The sequence below is a fragment of the Phasianus colchicus genome, chromosome 2 (genome assembly GCF_987193195.1).
Source record: "Phasianus colchicus chromosome 2, bPhaCol1.hap1.1, whole genome shotgun sequence".
In the NCBI taxonomy this organism is placed as follows: Eukaryota; Metazoa; Chordata; class Aves; order Galliformes; family Phasianidae; genus Phasianus; species Phasianus colchicus.
Genome location: NC_143437.1, coordinates 47,995,427 through 48,008,236, shown reverse-complemented (window position 1 = coordinate 48,008,236; position 12,810 = coordinate 47,995,427). Strand labels below are relative to the sequence as shown.

At 40.0% G+C, this 12,810-nt stretch overlaps 1 protein-coding gene across 2 annotated transcripts in view; it reads right to left on the bottom strand.

Annotated features, from left to right (window-relative positions):
* Positions 1-12,810, bottom strand: part of PCMT1 (protein-L-isoaspartate (D-aspartate) O-methyltransferase) — a 35,885-nt gene that overhangs the window by 17,934 nt on the left and 5,141 nt on the right. For both annotated transcript variants that reach the window (XM_031612042.2, XM_090135582.1), the window contains exons 2-3: positions 3,550-3,654; positions 2,408-2,439 (exon numbers count right to left, since the gene is read on the bottom strand). In XM_031612042.2, coding sequence (XP_031467902.2) covers positions 2,408-2,439; positions 3,550-3,654 — 137 coding nt within the window. The remainder of the gene's footprint in view (positions 1-2,407; positions 2,440-3,549; positions 3,655-12,810) is intronic.

Below are 12,810 nucleotides of genomic sequence, written 5' to 3'. Positions count from 1 at the left end.
AAAATTTCAAAATATTATAATTATTTTATCCTACACATCTTCGTTGCTTTGAGGCAATGCAGAGAAGATTTGCCTAAGAAATTTCAGAATTATGTTTTAATAAAACATATAAACAGCATAAGAACTCCACAGCTAGTGGAGTTAGCTATACAATATAATCACTGTTGCTTCTTTTACTTCAAGAAAACTTTTCTTTTTCTTGTTTGTGGAGAGAAACAACTGAATAAATTCAATTGTCTTCAGGTCTGGTGGTTCTCAGTTTTCTGGTGGATATAAGCCTAAGAGAATTTCCCTTATCATTACACTATATACACTGGAATACACTGAGACAGAAGCTAGCTTCACAGGATCAAAGAAAAATTATATTAGTTAATACTGCCTGCACACAGTTACTCAAGGAAAAAAGAAGGTGGCTTTTACAAAGTCTGATATCCAAAATATTCACATACGAAAATTGAATAGTCTACATCATGAGCTGCTTTGTTTTCTTACACAGTTGACCAGTACACAAACTAAACTTTCATATAGCAATCAATTCATTATTGAGACTAACAGAGTTAGTCTCATCCTCTGGAACAGTTATGGAAAAGATCACCCCGGGAAATACTGAAATGCAGTTAAAGAACAGCGCAATTATCAGGTGAAGTCAATATGGGCTCCTGCGTTGGTAATCTGATCTCTTTCTTTGATAAGGTAACCTGCCTGGTGGATGAAGGCAAAACAGTGGACAGACTTTCTGGATTTTAGTAAGGCCTTTGATACCACTCCTCACAGCATCCTTCTGGACAAAATGTCCAGCTGTGAGATAAACATGTTCATGCTATGCTGGTTAATGAATTGGCTCAACAGTAGAGCTTGAAGGCTTGTAGTGTTCAGAGTGACATCTAGCTAGTAGTCTGTCACTAGCAGCATTCCCCAGGGATCAATTCCGGACTTGGTTCTGTTCAATATATCAATGGTCTGGATGCAGGAGTGGTGCACATCCTCTGCAAGTTGTCTGGTGACACTGAACTGGGAGCTGCTGCTGATTCTCTCAAGGGGACAAGAGGCCTCGCAAAAGGATCTAGGTAGATGGAGCTCTGGGCAATCAGCAACAGCATGAATTTCATTAAACGAAAATGAGAAGTGCTACAGCTGCAATAGGATAATGTCAAATACGGGTATAGACTAGGAGACGAGTGGCTGGAGAGGAGCTCAGCAGAAAAGGACCTGGGGATACTGGCGAAAGCAGGTTTAGCATGAGCCAGTAGAGAGCTCTGGCAGACAAGACAGCAAACCTCAATTTGAGGTGCATTACATACAGGATAGCCAGACTGCTAAAAGAGGTAGTGCTGCCTCTTAAATACTGTATGCAGTTCTGGCCTCCACAATACAAAAAGGATGTTAAGATACCTGAAATCGTCCACAGGAAGGGAACAAAGCTGGTAACAGGGCCAAAAAGCATGTCCTGTGAGGAGAGGCTAAAGAAGGACACTTGAGTTGTCCAATCTGGAGAAAAGGAGGTCAAGAGGTGACCTCATTACTCTCTGCAATTTCTTGCGGAGAAGGTGAAAGGGAGGTGCTAGTCTCTTCTCTTCCTGGTAATTAATGATAGTAATGATAGAACCCATAGAAAGAGCACAAAGCTACACTAGGAGAGGTTTCAAAAAAATTTCTTCACCATGAAAGTAGTCAAACACTAGAACAGGCTTCCTAGAATGCAGCTGATGCCCCTTGTCTGTTAGTATTCAAGAGATACTATTTAGATAATGCTGTTAATAATATGTTTTAACTTTTGGTTAGCCAAACTGCTTTTGGGCAGTTGGAATAGACAATTTTTTATAAGGCCCTCCTAACTGAATCATTCTAACTCTAGGTCTTTAATGTTTTACAGATAGCCATTATCACACTTTTACAGCTTACTCCCCTGATGGACACTACTCATAAATTGCCTCCACTTGGAATTACTACTTTCTGGCTGCAACCATCCAACCAATTCCTTATGCACTGTATAGTCCACAACTCAAATCCATCTCTCCAATTTAGAGATTAATCACATGTTATGGGACCACGCCAAAGGCCTTGCAGCAGGCCAGGTAGATTATATCATTAAGTCTTCCCTTGTCAACAGATGCAGTCATTCCATCACAGAACGGAAATGTTCCAGTGCTTGACTACATTCAGTGTGATTTCATCACAATAGAATTTAATCACAATTTCCCACATTGCATTGTTTGTCCACTGCCCCACATCCTATCACTGTGCATCTGCATGAAAAGTCTGGCTTAACCTTCTCTGCACCCTTCTAATACGTAATTCACAACCACATTACTGCCATCAATTTCTGGTTAAATTTGTTGGGATAAATATTTTTATTTTGGGAATGTTTGTACCATCATAAAATCATCTATGCAAGTTTAAAGCTTACCATATGTGGAGCACTGATTGTTGCTTGGAAGCCTGTAAAACAAGAAAGCAGAAGATTTGATAGTTGTTCAGACCATCATTATTGATCTTGACTGTAAAATTCAATATCTTCACTGTTAGTCTCATTCAGGACATCAGACACACACTAATGGTTATGTAAGTACTCCACTTCAGAAGTGAGTTAAGTACATCATCTGTAAGCTACGCCTCCTTAATTCTGAACAGGAAAAAACACAGTTCTATACTTGACCTCAGTTACAATTTCTATGTTGTGACTCTCTCTCCTTGGTTTTATCAAGTATGTTGAATTCATAGATGAGCTATGTTTCCCAGAATAACCTAATTTCTTTTTCTTCCTCCTTCATGGACCGTATATAAAAACCCAGATTTATTAGTGAGTTTACATGGTGGGGACCTCTGAAGACAATGACATTTTTTCCCCCAGATGCATATAAGCCTAGGAATACAGAATTATATTTGTTCCTCTAGAAATATATAAATTTTTGAGTACATACCTTCGAACATCTTTTTTTTTTTTTAAATGTCCCTACACAAATAAAATCCAATTACTACTCATAATGCTCACCATCCAGCATGGAAGGGAAAGGAGAGGAAAAAAATAATAATCAAGAAAAGAAAGAAAGAAGCACAAATTTAATTCATTCTTCTGCCTTGGAATGATAAAACTAAGATCTGGATGAGAAGTTAGTGTCCTACAACCATCCTATCAACAGATCCTCCCATTTAAAGCCTATTTTTGTATTAAAAAACATCTCATGTAAAAATCTGAAGAGCACTGTACTGATCTCTCATGAACCATTTCTGTAAAGAGAGAGACTGTTCCTGAATTGGATACAAGTGGCTTATAAGTATTTAAATATCAGCTCCACCACTACAAATTGTTGTAGCATAAAAAATATATATACTTACACATTAATATTGGCCAATAACAATCTACTGGATGTATCCAAGCATGCCAACTGTGTTCCATAAATTCAAAATGCGTAGTTAAAAGAGATTGAACAAACTAATAAAGAACTAATAAAGATGGTTCCAAATATAAAAAATAAGTTTGCAGATCTATCACAAGGGCAGTCACTGTTACACAAACTAGAACAGAGCATTTTATAGAAACTGACTTACCTATAGATTGAGGAGAATCCATATAAGGGTTGTATTTTGCATAGTGGCAACGGTCTGTAGCGAGCATTACTTCAAATACCTTGTCTGATTTGATTATTCCATTTTCTATAAATAAAACAAATCACATTGAAGGCATTCTGTTCCACAATGCAAGAACACATAAAATACATTAATATACTCCTACCGTTGTGAGAAAACGCTACCTTACTCTCTCTAGAACTCTAACCCTCATCATCTTAGAAGTTAAGCTCTGATCCATTGGTCAAACACTGCTTAAGACAGCGAATCATAAACAAGACTCTCCTAGAAGTTACAGATGCTTTTCTGAAACAACAGGGACCATTCACAAAGATGTAACTCCTAGAAATGCTCAGTTTCATGCACAGCTTTGATATTCCTGAAAACGTATAAAATAAGAAATTCATACCACTCCATACAATAAACAAGATTTACTTATTTTTTAAGTTAAGTGATCAATTATAGAAAAATAAACAAAAGCAGGTTAACAGAAACCACAGCATCCCTGCTCAATATTGTATTTTCAAGCTCTGTTCCTCTTTTGTGTTAGCAAAAGAAAAGAGTCCCTTGAGAAGAAACTCCTACAGAATCAGAATTCTTACAATGGGGTGGGCTGAGGTCTATGATATTTTGTATCAAAACATTCTGAATCTTTTTCCTCTTAAAAATAGAAGATAAGTACAAAACACCAGAAACACTGAGCAGTGAAGTTACTTTTTTTAAGTTACAGATTTCAATTCTGAAGAGATACTTACAAGCAACAGAAAGCAATAAAAAACAAACAGAAGAAACTAACCAATCACTTTCATTAAAAGATTCAGGATAAACTCCAAATAATGGTTATTGCAATGATGGCAGCTTTACTAAGTAGCTTACTAGCTACTAACTTTATTGGAAAGTTTACTTAGAAGAAAAAAAATAATGATTTGAGCGTTTTCAAAATCTAACACAAAATGCAGTAGTTTAAAAGTAAGAGTGTGAGCTCCTCAGATTATCTTAATTGAAGTCACATCAGTTTTAGACAGCTACCAACACTAAGACAACTGCAGGCTATCTTTTGCAAAGGCCGTCCTGACTGTTTACAGCGTGCTCCCATCAACTATTCTTATCAAACATGGTTGCAGGATTTCTGTGTGTTTTTTTCTTTCTCTCAACACCTATCCCCAATATCCACTACCTGCACCCAGTTTCATTAGCCTATAGAACAGAGAGCAAATTGATACCCCCAGAACATTGTGTTCTTCATTCTAAAGACAAACTATCACTTAGAAATGCAATAGCAACATGCCATCAAATTATTAAGGAAAATAACAATGCTTTATAAAAATGGTCCTAAATAACGATATCTTTACCTGATAAACACTAGAAAAAGCATAAGCTTCCTGCAGTTCGCACACATTACACATCTCTCGTGCTTTGACTTCATTCAGAACTGCATGCTATAGTCTTAGAAGGATCTCATTTCAATTTGTGTTTATTAATCTGAGAGACAATAGGTATTCGCAGCAGTAGTTCATAAATTGACATCTTTCCCAACCTCGCTGATTTTATACTAAGCAAAATTGTACCCCAAAGTAAATGAAAAAAATTAAATTGACAAAGTGCCAGTGTGCTATTGGGTAAGAGTCACGAGGAAGATCCAAGAAAATACAGGCCCATCAGCCTGACCTTGGTGCCAGGAAAGGTTATGGAGAAGACTGTCTTGAGAGAGATCACACAGCACGTGTGGAACAACCAAGGAATCAGGCCCAGCCAGCATAGGTTCATGAAAGGCAGGTCTTGCTTGACCAACCTCATCTCCTTTTACAACTGAGTTACTCGCTTGGTGGATGAGGGAAAGGCTGTTGACATAGTCTATCTACAGTTCAGCAAAGCCTTTGACACAGTCCCCCACAGTGTTCACCTAGAGAAGCTGGCAGCTCATGGCTTGGACAGGTACACTCTTTGCTGGGTAAAGAACTGGCTGGAAGGCTGGGCCCAGAGAGTGGTGGTGAATGGAGTTAAATCCAGATGGTGACCAGTCACGAGTAGTGTTCCCCAGGGGCCAGTGCTGGGGCCTGTCCTCTTCAATATTTTTGTTGATGACCTGGATGAGGGCATTGAGTACATCCTCAATAATACAGATGATAGCAAGTCCAGGGAGAAACACTGATCTGCCCGGGGGTAGGACAAGCTGGATCGCTGGGCTGAAGTCAGCAGGATGATGTTCAACAAGATCAAGTGCTGGGTCCTGCACTTTGGCTACAACAACCACAGGCAATGCTACAGGCTTGGGGCAGAGTGGCTGGAATACTGTGTGGTAGAAACGGACCAGGAGGTACCAGTCAATACTCAGCTGAACACGAGACAACAGTGTGCCCAGGCGGCCAAAAAAGCCAATGGCATCCTGGCTTGTATCAGAAAGAGTGCAGCCAACGGGAACAGGAAGGTGATCATTCCTCTGTACCCAACGCTCAAGCACTGCAGCCTCACCTCAAGCACTGTGTTCAGTTTTGGGCCCCTCACTACAAGAGGGACATTGAGGCCCTGGAGCATGTCCAGAAAAGGTCAACAAAGCTGGTAAAAGGTCTGGAGCACAGGCCTTATGAAGAGTGGCTGAGGGAACTGGGATCACTTAGTCCAGAGAAGAGAAGGCTCAGTAGAGACCTTACCACTCTCGCTCTCAACAGTTGCCTGAAAGGAGGTTGTAGTGGGACAGGAGTCAACCTCTTCTGCGTAACTAGTGAAAGGACAAGAGGGAATGGTCTTAATCTGCAACAGGTGAAATTCAGAAAATTTCTTCTCCAAGAGTGGTCAGGCACTGGAACGGACTGCCCTGGGAGGTGATGGAGTCACCCCAGAGGGGTTCAAGAAACATTTAAGTGTTGTACTAAAGGACGTGGTTCATGGGGAAATAGTGGTGGTAGGTGGATGGTTGCACTGGATGATATCAGAGATCTTTTCCTATGTGATTCTATGATTCTACAGTAAGAGAAAAAAATAAGAGCTCCCCCAACCACTTGGAATCAGTTATATGTCAGTTCTGGGAACTAAACTAGGGAGAAAAAAAATATACACATATATACATACATACATATGTATGTGTGTGTGTGTGTATATATATAGAGTTAGCATCTCATTAGATATCACTAAGAAAGTAGCTTTTCTAAAATAAGTGTACCTAAAAATGAAAAGAGAGGCAGGAAAGCTGATTATAACAGGAGTAAAAAGTTCTGGGGGGATGAGGGAGACACAAACAGGCAGCTGAAAAGCATTCAGGAAAAATCGAAACTAGCTGTTAACTCCTTTATGATGCATTGTGCAGACAGATTGATAAGGTAACCATCTGTTCTTCCCTTTTGCACCTTGGGGAAACCAGTGTGCAGAGTATAAACAGATGAAGCTTCCAGCCTGAAAGAACTGATAAATATCTCAAGGGAGGCCCTGGGATTGGGCAAACAACCTCCTCCATTTTTAGAGGACCCCCTCTATAATTCCTGAACAAGATTTTTTTCCAAACCTCTTGTTTCACACTATCCTATGACCTGTCCTGCTGCCACTTCCCCTTTTTTCTTTTACACAACTGCACACCAGCATGTTCTCTCACCTGCTCGTTATCTTTCTACTTAAAGCATTACTAATTAAATTCCCTTCTCAGCATTTACAACTTTTCTTTTGCCTGCATTACATTACTTTTCTTATATATTTTATCCACTCCTCCCCCATCCTGTTTTATCGAGTTTTAAGAGCTCCACGGATATTTGTACAAAATAATACCCCAAATTCTGTTTCAACAGAAGTATAAGAGGGCAATTATAATATTATAATTGTCCCCCATGGCAAGAACATTAAATCTGCTCTCTAGACTTCTTTGCTTGTTTGGAGAACACCAGAATACAACACACACACGCTCTTAGAAGCGCTCTTCAGTCCTACATAGAAGTAATAAAATTTGGGAAGTAATTAAGAAAAGCAATCAAGATCTAACCAATAAAGTTAATATAGACTTTGTAGAATTTTTCTCCACGTTGATAACAAATAGACTTTTCCCTAGAATTGTGATTAAATAGAGAGAAACACAGCAACGTTAAGGTACCGAACTCCAATGAAAGTCCCTTCCTTACTGCAGAAGTCAATCCCAAGAAGAATTAAGATATTCATTATTAGTCTATCTGGAAAGATTCTCTTCTCAGATTCTGAATTGCTAAGAAAACACATATCACCTAAAAAAAAGCCAGTGCAGAGAGAGTGTTCTAATTTTACACTGTCTTCAAATGAAAAAACAAACAAACAAGAATTATTTATTATTAAAATTCCAAAGCAAAATGTTTTCTAAATCTTAGAAGGGAGCTATATATCACAGAAAAATCATTTACAGTTAAGTATATAGAGGTTGATTTTCCTTTCCAATGACAAGCATGCACAGAACACTTGCTAGCTGAACAAACTGCTCAGCTTCAAGATACTCATAATCAGTACTAAAATCACAAATTAATTACTGCTTGCAAGCAAATACATATATGCAAACACACCAGTTTAGAGCTTAAAAATGTAAGCTCTATTTATTAGTGATATCAACACAACTCAAGATTCAAAGGGACAAAGCCAAAAAGTAACCAAGAAGAAAAGCACTGCAGAGTTCAAAAGTTATTTTGTGCAGAAGCTGTGGCACCAACAACTTGACATAATTGGAGCTTGTTTGAAAACTCTACTCCACTTCTTTTCCATGAATAACACGGTGAAAACAGGAAAAGAGCTCACACAGCAGTCCTCGGGGTTGAAGGTATAAATACTACCACTGTTGAACATAATCTTGGAAACCAGGCAGTTGAATGTTGGAAAGCAATGAAAAAGCTGAAAGCTTGAAAAGACAAGATGGATATACAATAAGCAAACAGCATATCCTTTTATTGAGCAACAGAACTTCAGTACCGGTACAGGTTGGGGGATGACCTGCTGGAGAGGAGCTCTGCGGAGAGGGACCTGGGTGTCCTGGTGGACGACAGGTTGGCCATGAGCCAGCAGTGTGCCCTTGTGGCCAAGAGGGCCAACAGCATTCTGGGGTGCATTAAAAAGAGCGTGGCCAGCAAGTCAAGGGAGGTGATCCTCCCCCTCTACTCTGCCCTGGTAAGGCCTCCTCTGGAGTACTGTGTCCAGTTCTGGGCTCCCCAGTACAAAAAAGACGGGGATCTCTTGGAAAGAGTCCAGCAGAGGGCCACAAAGATGGTGAAGGGCCCGGAGCATCTCTCCTATGAGGAAAGGCTGAGTGAGCTGGGTCTGTTTAGCCTTGAGAAAAGAACACTGAGAGAGACCTGATCCAGGTCTATAAATATCTAAGGTGTGGGGGGCAGAGTGGTGAGGCCAGACTGTTTTAAACAGTGTGTGGAGACAGGACAAGGGGAAACGGCCAAAAACTGCAGCATAGGAAGTTCCACATAAATGTGCGCAAGAACTTCTTTACGGTGAGGTGACGGAGCACTGGAACAGGCTGCCCAGGGAGGTGGTGGAGTCTCCTTCTCTGGAGATATTCAAGACCCGCCTGGATGCCTGCTTGTGCAACCTGGTGTAGGGAACCTGCTTTGGCAGGGGGTTGGACTTGATGATCTCTGGAGGTCCCTTCCAACCCCTACAATTCTGTGATCCTGGGAGTAAAGTTATCTTAAAAAGAACTGCCTACACGAATGATTAACCCTGATCACTGATCAGTCAAGTTTTCAATGTGATCAAAACATACTAGCAGACAACATTCACACAACACTAGTTTCTAGATCACAAAAAGGATGTCTTCTTGCTGCACGATATAATCACAGAATATCCTGAGTTGGGAGACCCACAAAGATTCAGAGTCCAGCCCCTGGCTCCAAATAGCACCACCCTATTGCAGCTACATCAAAGAGCACTGACAGTACTCTCCAAACGCTCCTTTAACTCTGGCACTCAGGACTGTGCCCCCTGCCCTGGGCAGCCTGTTCCATGCCCACCACCCTGTGGTGCAGAACCATTCCCTAATCCCCAGCTGCCCTCCCCTGACACAGCTCCATGCCGTTCCCTGTCGCTGTCACAGAGAGCAGAGCTCAGCGCTGCCCCTCCGCTCCCCTCACAAAGAGCTGCAGCCGCCATGAGGGCTCCCTCAGCTCCTCTGCTCTGGGCTGACCCAACCCAGGGACCTCAGCCATTCCCCATACACCTTGCCCTTCAGACCTTCCCCATCTTCACGGCCTTCCTGCGGATACACTTTGATAGTTTTACGTTCTTCTTACATTCTAGCACCCAAACCTGCACACAGTGCTCAAGGTGAGGCTAGCACATGTGCTTACAACACAAATCTTAACTGGTCCTTCTACAATGGTCTGTAACAGCTGAATAACAGCAGGTCAAACACATCCTATTTCTAGTTTACATAAACAAAATGATTGCACAGATGCCAAAACTGTTACACTGGGACTTTTTTCAGTACCTACACACTTCAGTTTTTCCACAGATTATCTTCGCTGTAGCCACTGCAAAGTACTTCACTTGCAGAGACAACTTTTCCATTTAACAGCAATATTATCAAAATCATACAAAAGTCTTAAAATTTGGTGCAAAGCAAACATAGTGCTGTATGGCAAAAGATGAAATCAAGTAGATTAAGATTACTTAAGTGAGAACAGTTTCAGATACTACATGAACCAGACAAACCATCCAGCAACTTCCACATGGAAAGCAGGCTGGATGAGAATGACATCTTGATTTTCAAACAACGCAAAGTTAGTTAGCTCTAAGCAACTCATCAACTGAGCTTTTTAGGTTGGAATCATTTTGTTGGGGAGAAGGAGGAAAAAGATGAGAAAGAAAGCAATTCAGTTACAGAATTTTATGTCAGTAACAAGCATTGTAAGCGTTTTTCTGTAAGCCACAAACAAGACGACTGTTATTCTAACATGAAATGATGGATCAGCACCTTGAGATCCAATAAAGGACACTGGCCCCAAAACATACAAAGTTCTTTGTGCTAAAGTAACAAAGCACATGCTCACAAACAAACATTTTTTAATCCATTCATACATACAAATCTCTTGGTGCTTTGCTGACAACTTACAGAGCATCTGCCTCAAACATACAGCTGCTGGCCTGCTATTTCTAAGCCTTGTCATAGTGATAACACATTATTCAAACAGAATATTGTATACAGCTCACCCGAAGAAATCAATTCAGAGTCTGTAGTTCAGAGAGAATGATGACAAAAATACTGAGGAAAGAAAGAGATAAACACATCTAGTCTTGGAATCCAGAAATGAATACTGTTACTCAGAATATGTAGAGGTAAATCCACATAGGAACCAAAAGCTAGTTTCAATGCACCAAATATAAACCCTCAAGATCTCATTAAACACAAACGTACCTTCAAAAATTTCACTTCTATTTTATATATATATATATATAAATCCATTTCTATTTAATAATTATCATTTTCAAACCAACCCATCCATTTTGGTATCACAGATAACCAGCTCTATTCATTTTCATGGATCTGAAAGTCTGCAAATAACTAACTGGCATATTTAACCATGGCTTTCAGCAGAAGAGAACAATACAGCTAATGTTGCAAAGTAAGTATCAACAGTTTTTTCCTCTGGGGATGGGACAGAGAAAGGCAGGCTATTTCTTTGCTTGTAGTGCTACAGTGTGTCTTTACTACAAAAAACATCTGTAATACAGTCACGTCTGCTGAACTGCTATGTTAATCTAGATCTGTATCAGCATTCAAGTGAAGAAGCTGTTGAGTGTGCATGAAAGAATGATTTTACGGTTGGGTTCAGCCTGCAAGAGTATGGAACAGCACTTTCCAATACATTCTGACAGCCCAAGTGTGGGAGACTTCACCTGTAAGCACATTTTATCCCTCTACATTTCAGAGGGCTGAGCTTCACTTAAAATTCACGTGGGATGTCAAAACTAAAGAGTTCAATAAAAAAAGTGGGAGCAACCACCAGCAATAACAAAAACTATCATGAGAAACTTAGCTGGATAGGACAGACAGGTAGGGAGCTCTCCTCATAGCAAGGCTTCATCAGCAGCCTTAACACATCTCTAAAGAACAGCAGATGTTGAATACCTTGCACCTTGAGGAACAGATTCCATGCAACATCTTTGCTCACTTGTTTTCAGAAAACGTAATGCTGTCAAAACTAGTAGCTATACTGCATTAGTTGTTTACTTTCAATGCAGTCTCATTAAAACAGCCACTAAGTACAACATGAAAGCCAAGGGAAGATCAGAAGAACAGTAAAGTGCTATCTGAACTCCTAGGGCATCCAAGCATGATTCGCCATTCTGAACTAACTAGCTCCCCAGTGATGAAATCTGCCTTAAAAGTCTCCTGAAGGAACAGCAGAACATAGTTCCCATAGCACCTACTGCTCCACACTAACTCCTTTAAGGAGAACAGCCAAGCTGACACACCTAAACTCATCAGTAAGCCATGCACTGTGCTAACCCACACAGCTATCCCAAGCTAAAGAGACAGAGCTATGGGTAACAGTGTAATATCTACTGACCATAAAGCAACATGCTAAGATACAAAATGACAAAAAGCTGTCACGCTGGCAGAAAGTAAGAACTTCTAAAGCCACGTTTGTATGATCACCCCTTTAATATTTGACAGTGCGAACATTTAAACTCACTTTGTGCTCAATTTCAGTGTCATGTTTTCAGACTTCAGAACCTGAATGCAACTCAAGTCAACTCAGTAAAGATGTCACTTCAGAAAATCATTGGCATTAGCCTCTGAAAAAGTTTACTGTCTTTGCCAAAACTTGGCTACGCCAATCAAAGTTAAAAGCATTAAAAGAGCTTTTTACTTTTAAGAGCACTTTACTTTAAACATTATCATCCTAACACTAACAATCATGGCTTGGGAGGTGTTATATTCCATAAACAACCATTCAAAAGAAAACCAGCATTACATGGTTTATTCCCAAGCATGCTAACAGGTCGTAAGGAGCTTTCCTCGCTACGCCAAACTAGAATAACAGCAGCATTTAAATAAAGGCTTGGAGTTATACTGAAACTAAACCATACCAATTTTCACTTTTTAACATGCCCACAAGCAATGGTAATTATCTACAAGGGATAGATTTACAGAAATTATTCCCATTCTGCCACAGATTATTAGGCAGTTCCAGACCATCACAAAAGTTGTATTATGCCGTTAAACTCAACAAGAGCCAAAACACACCTTCAACCAAGCAGAAGTACTAAGCATTTTTAAATTAAAATGAC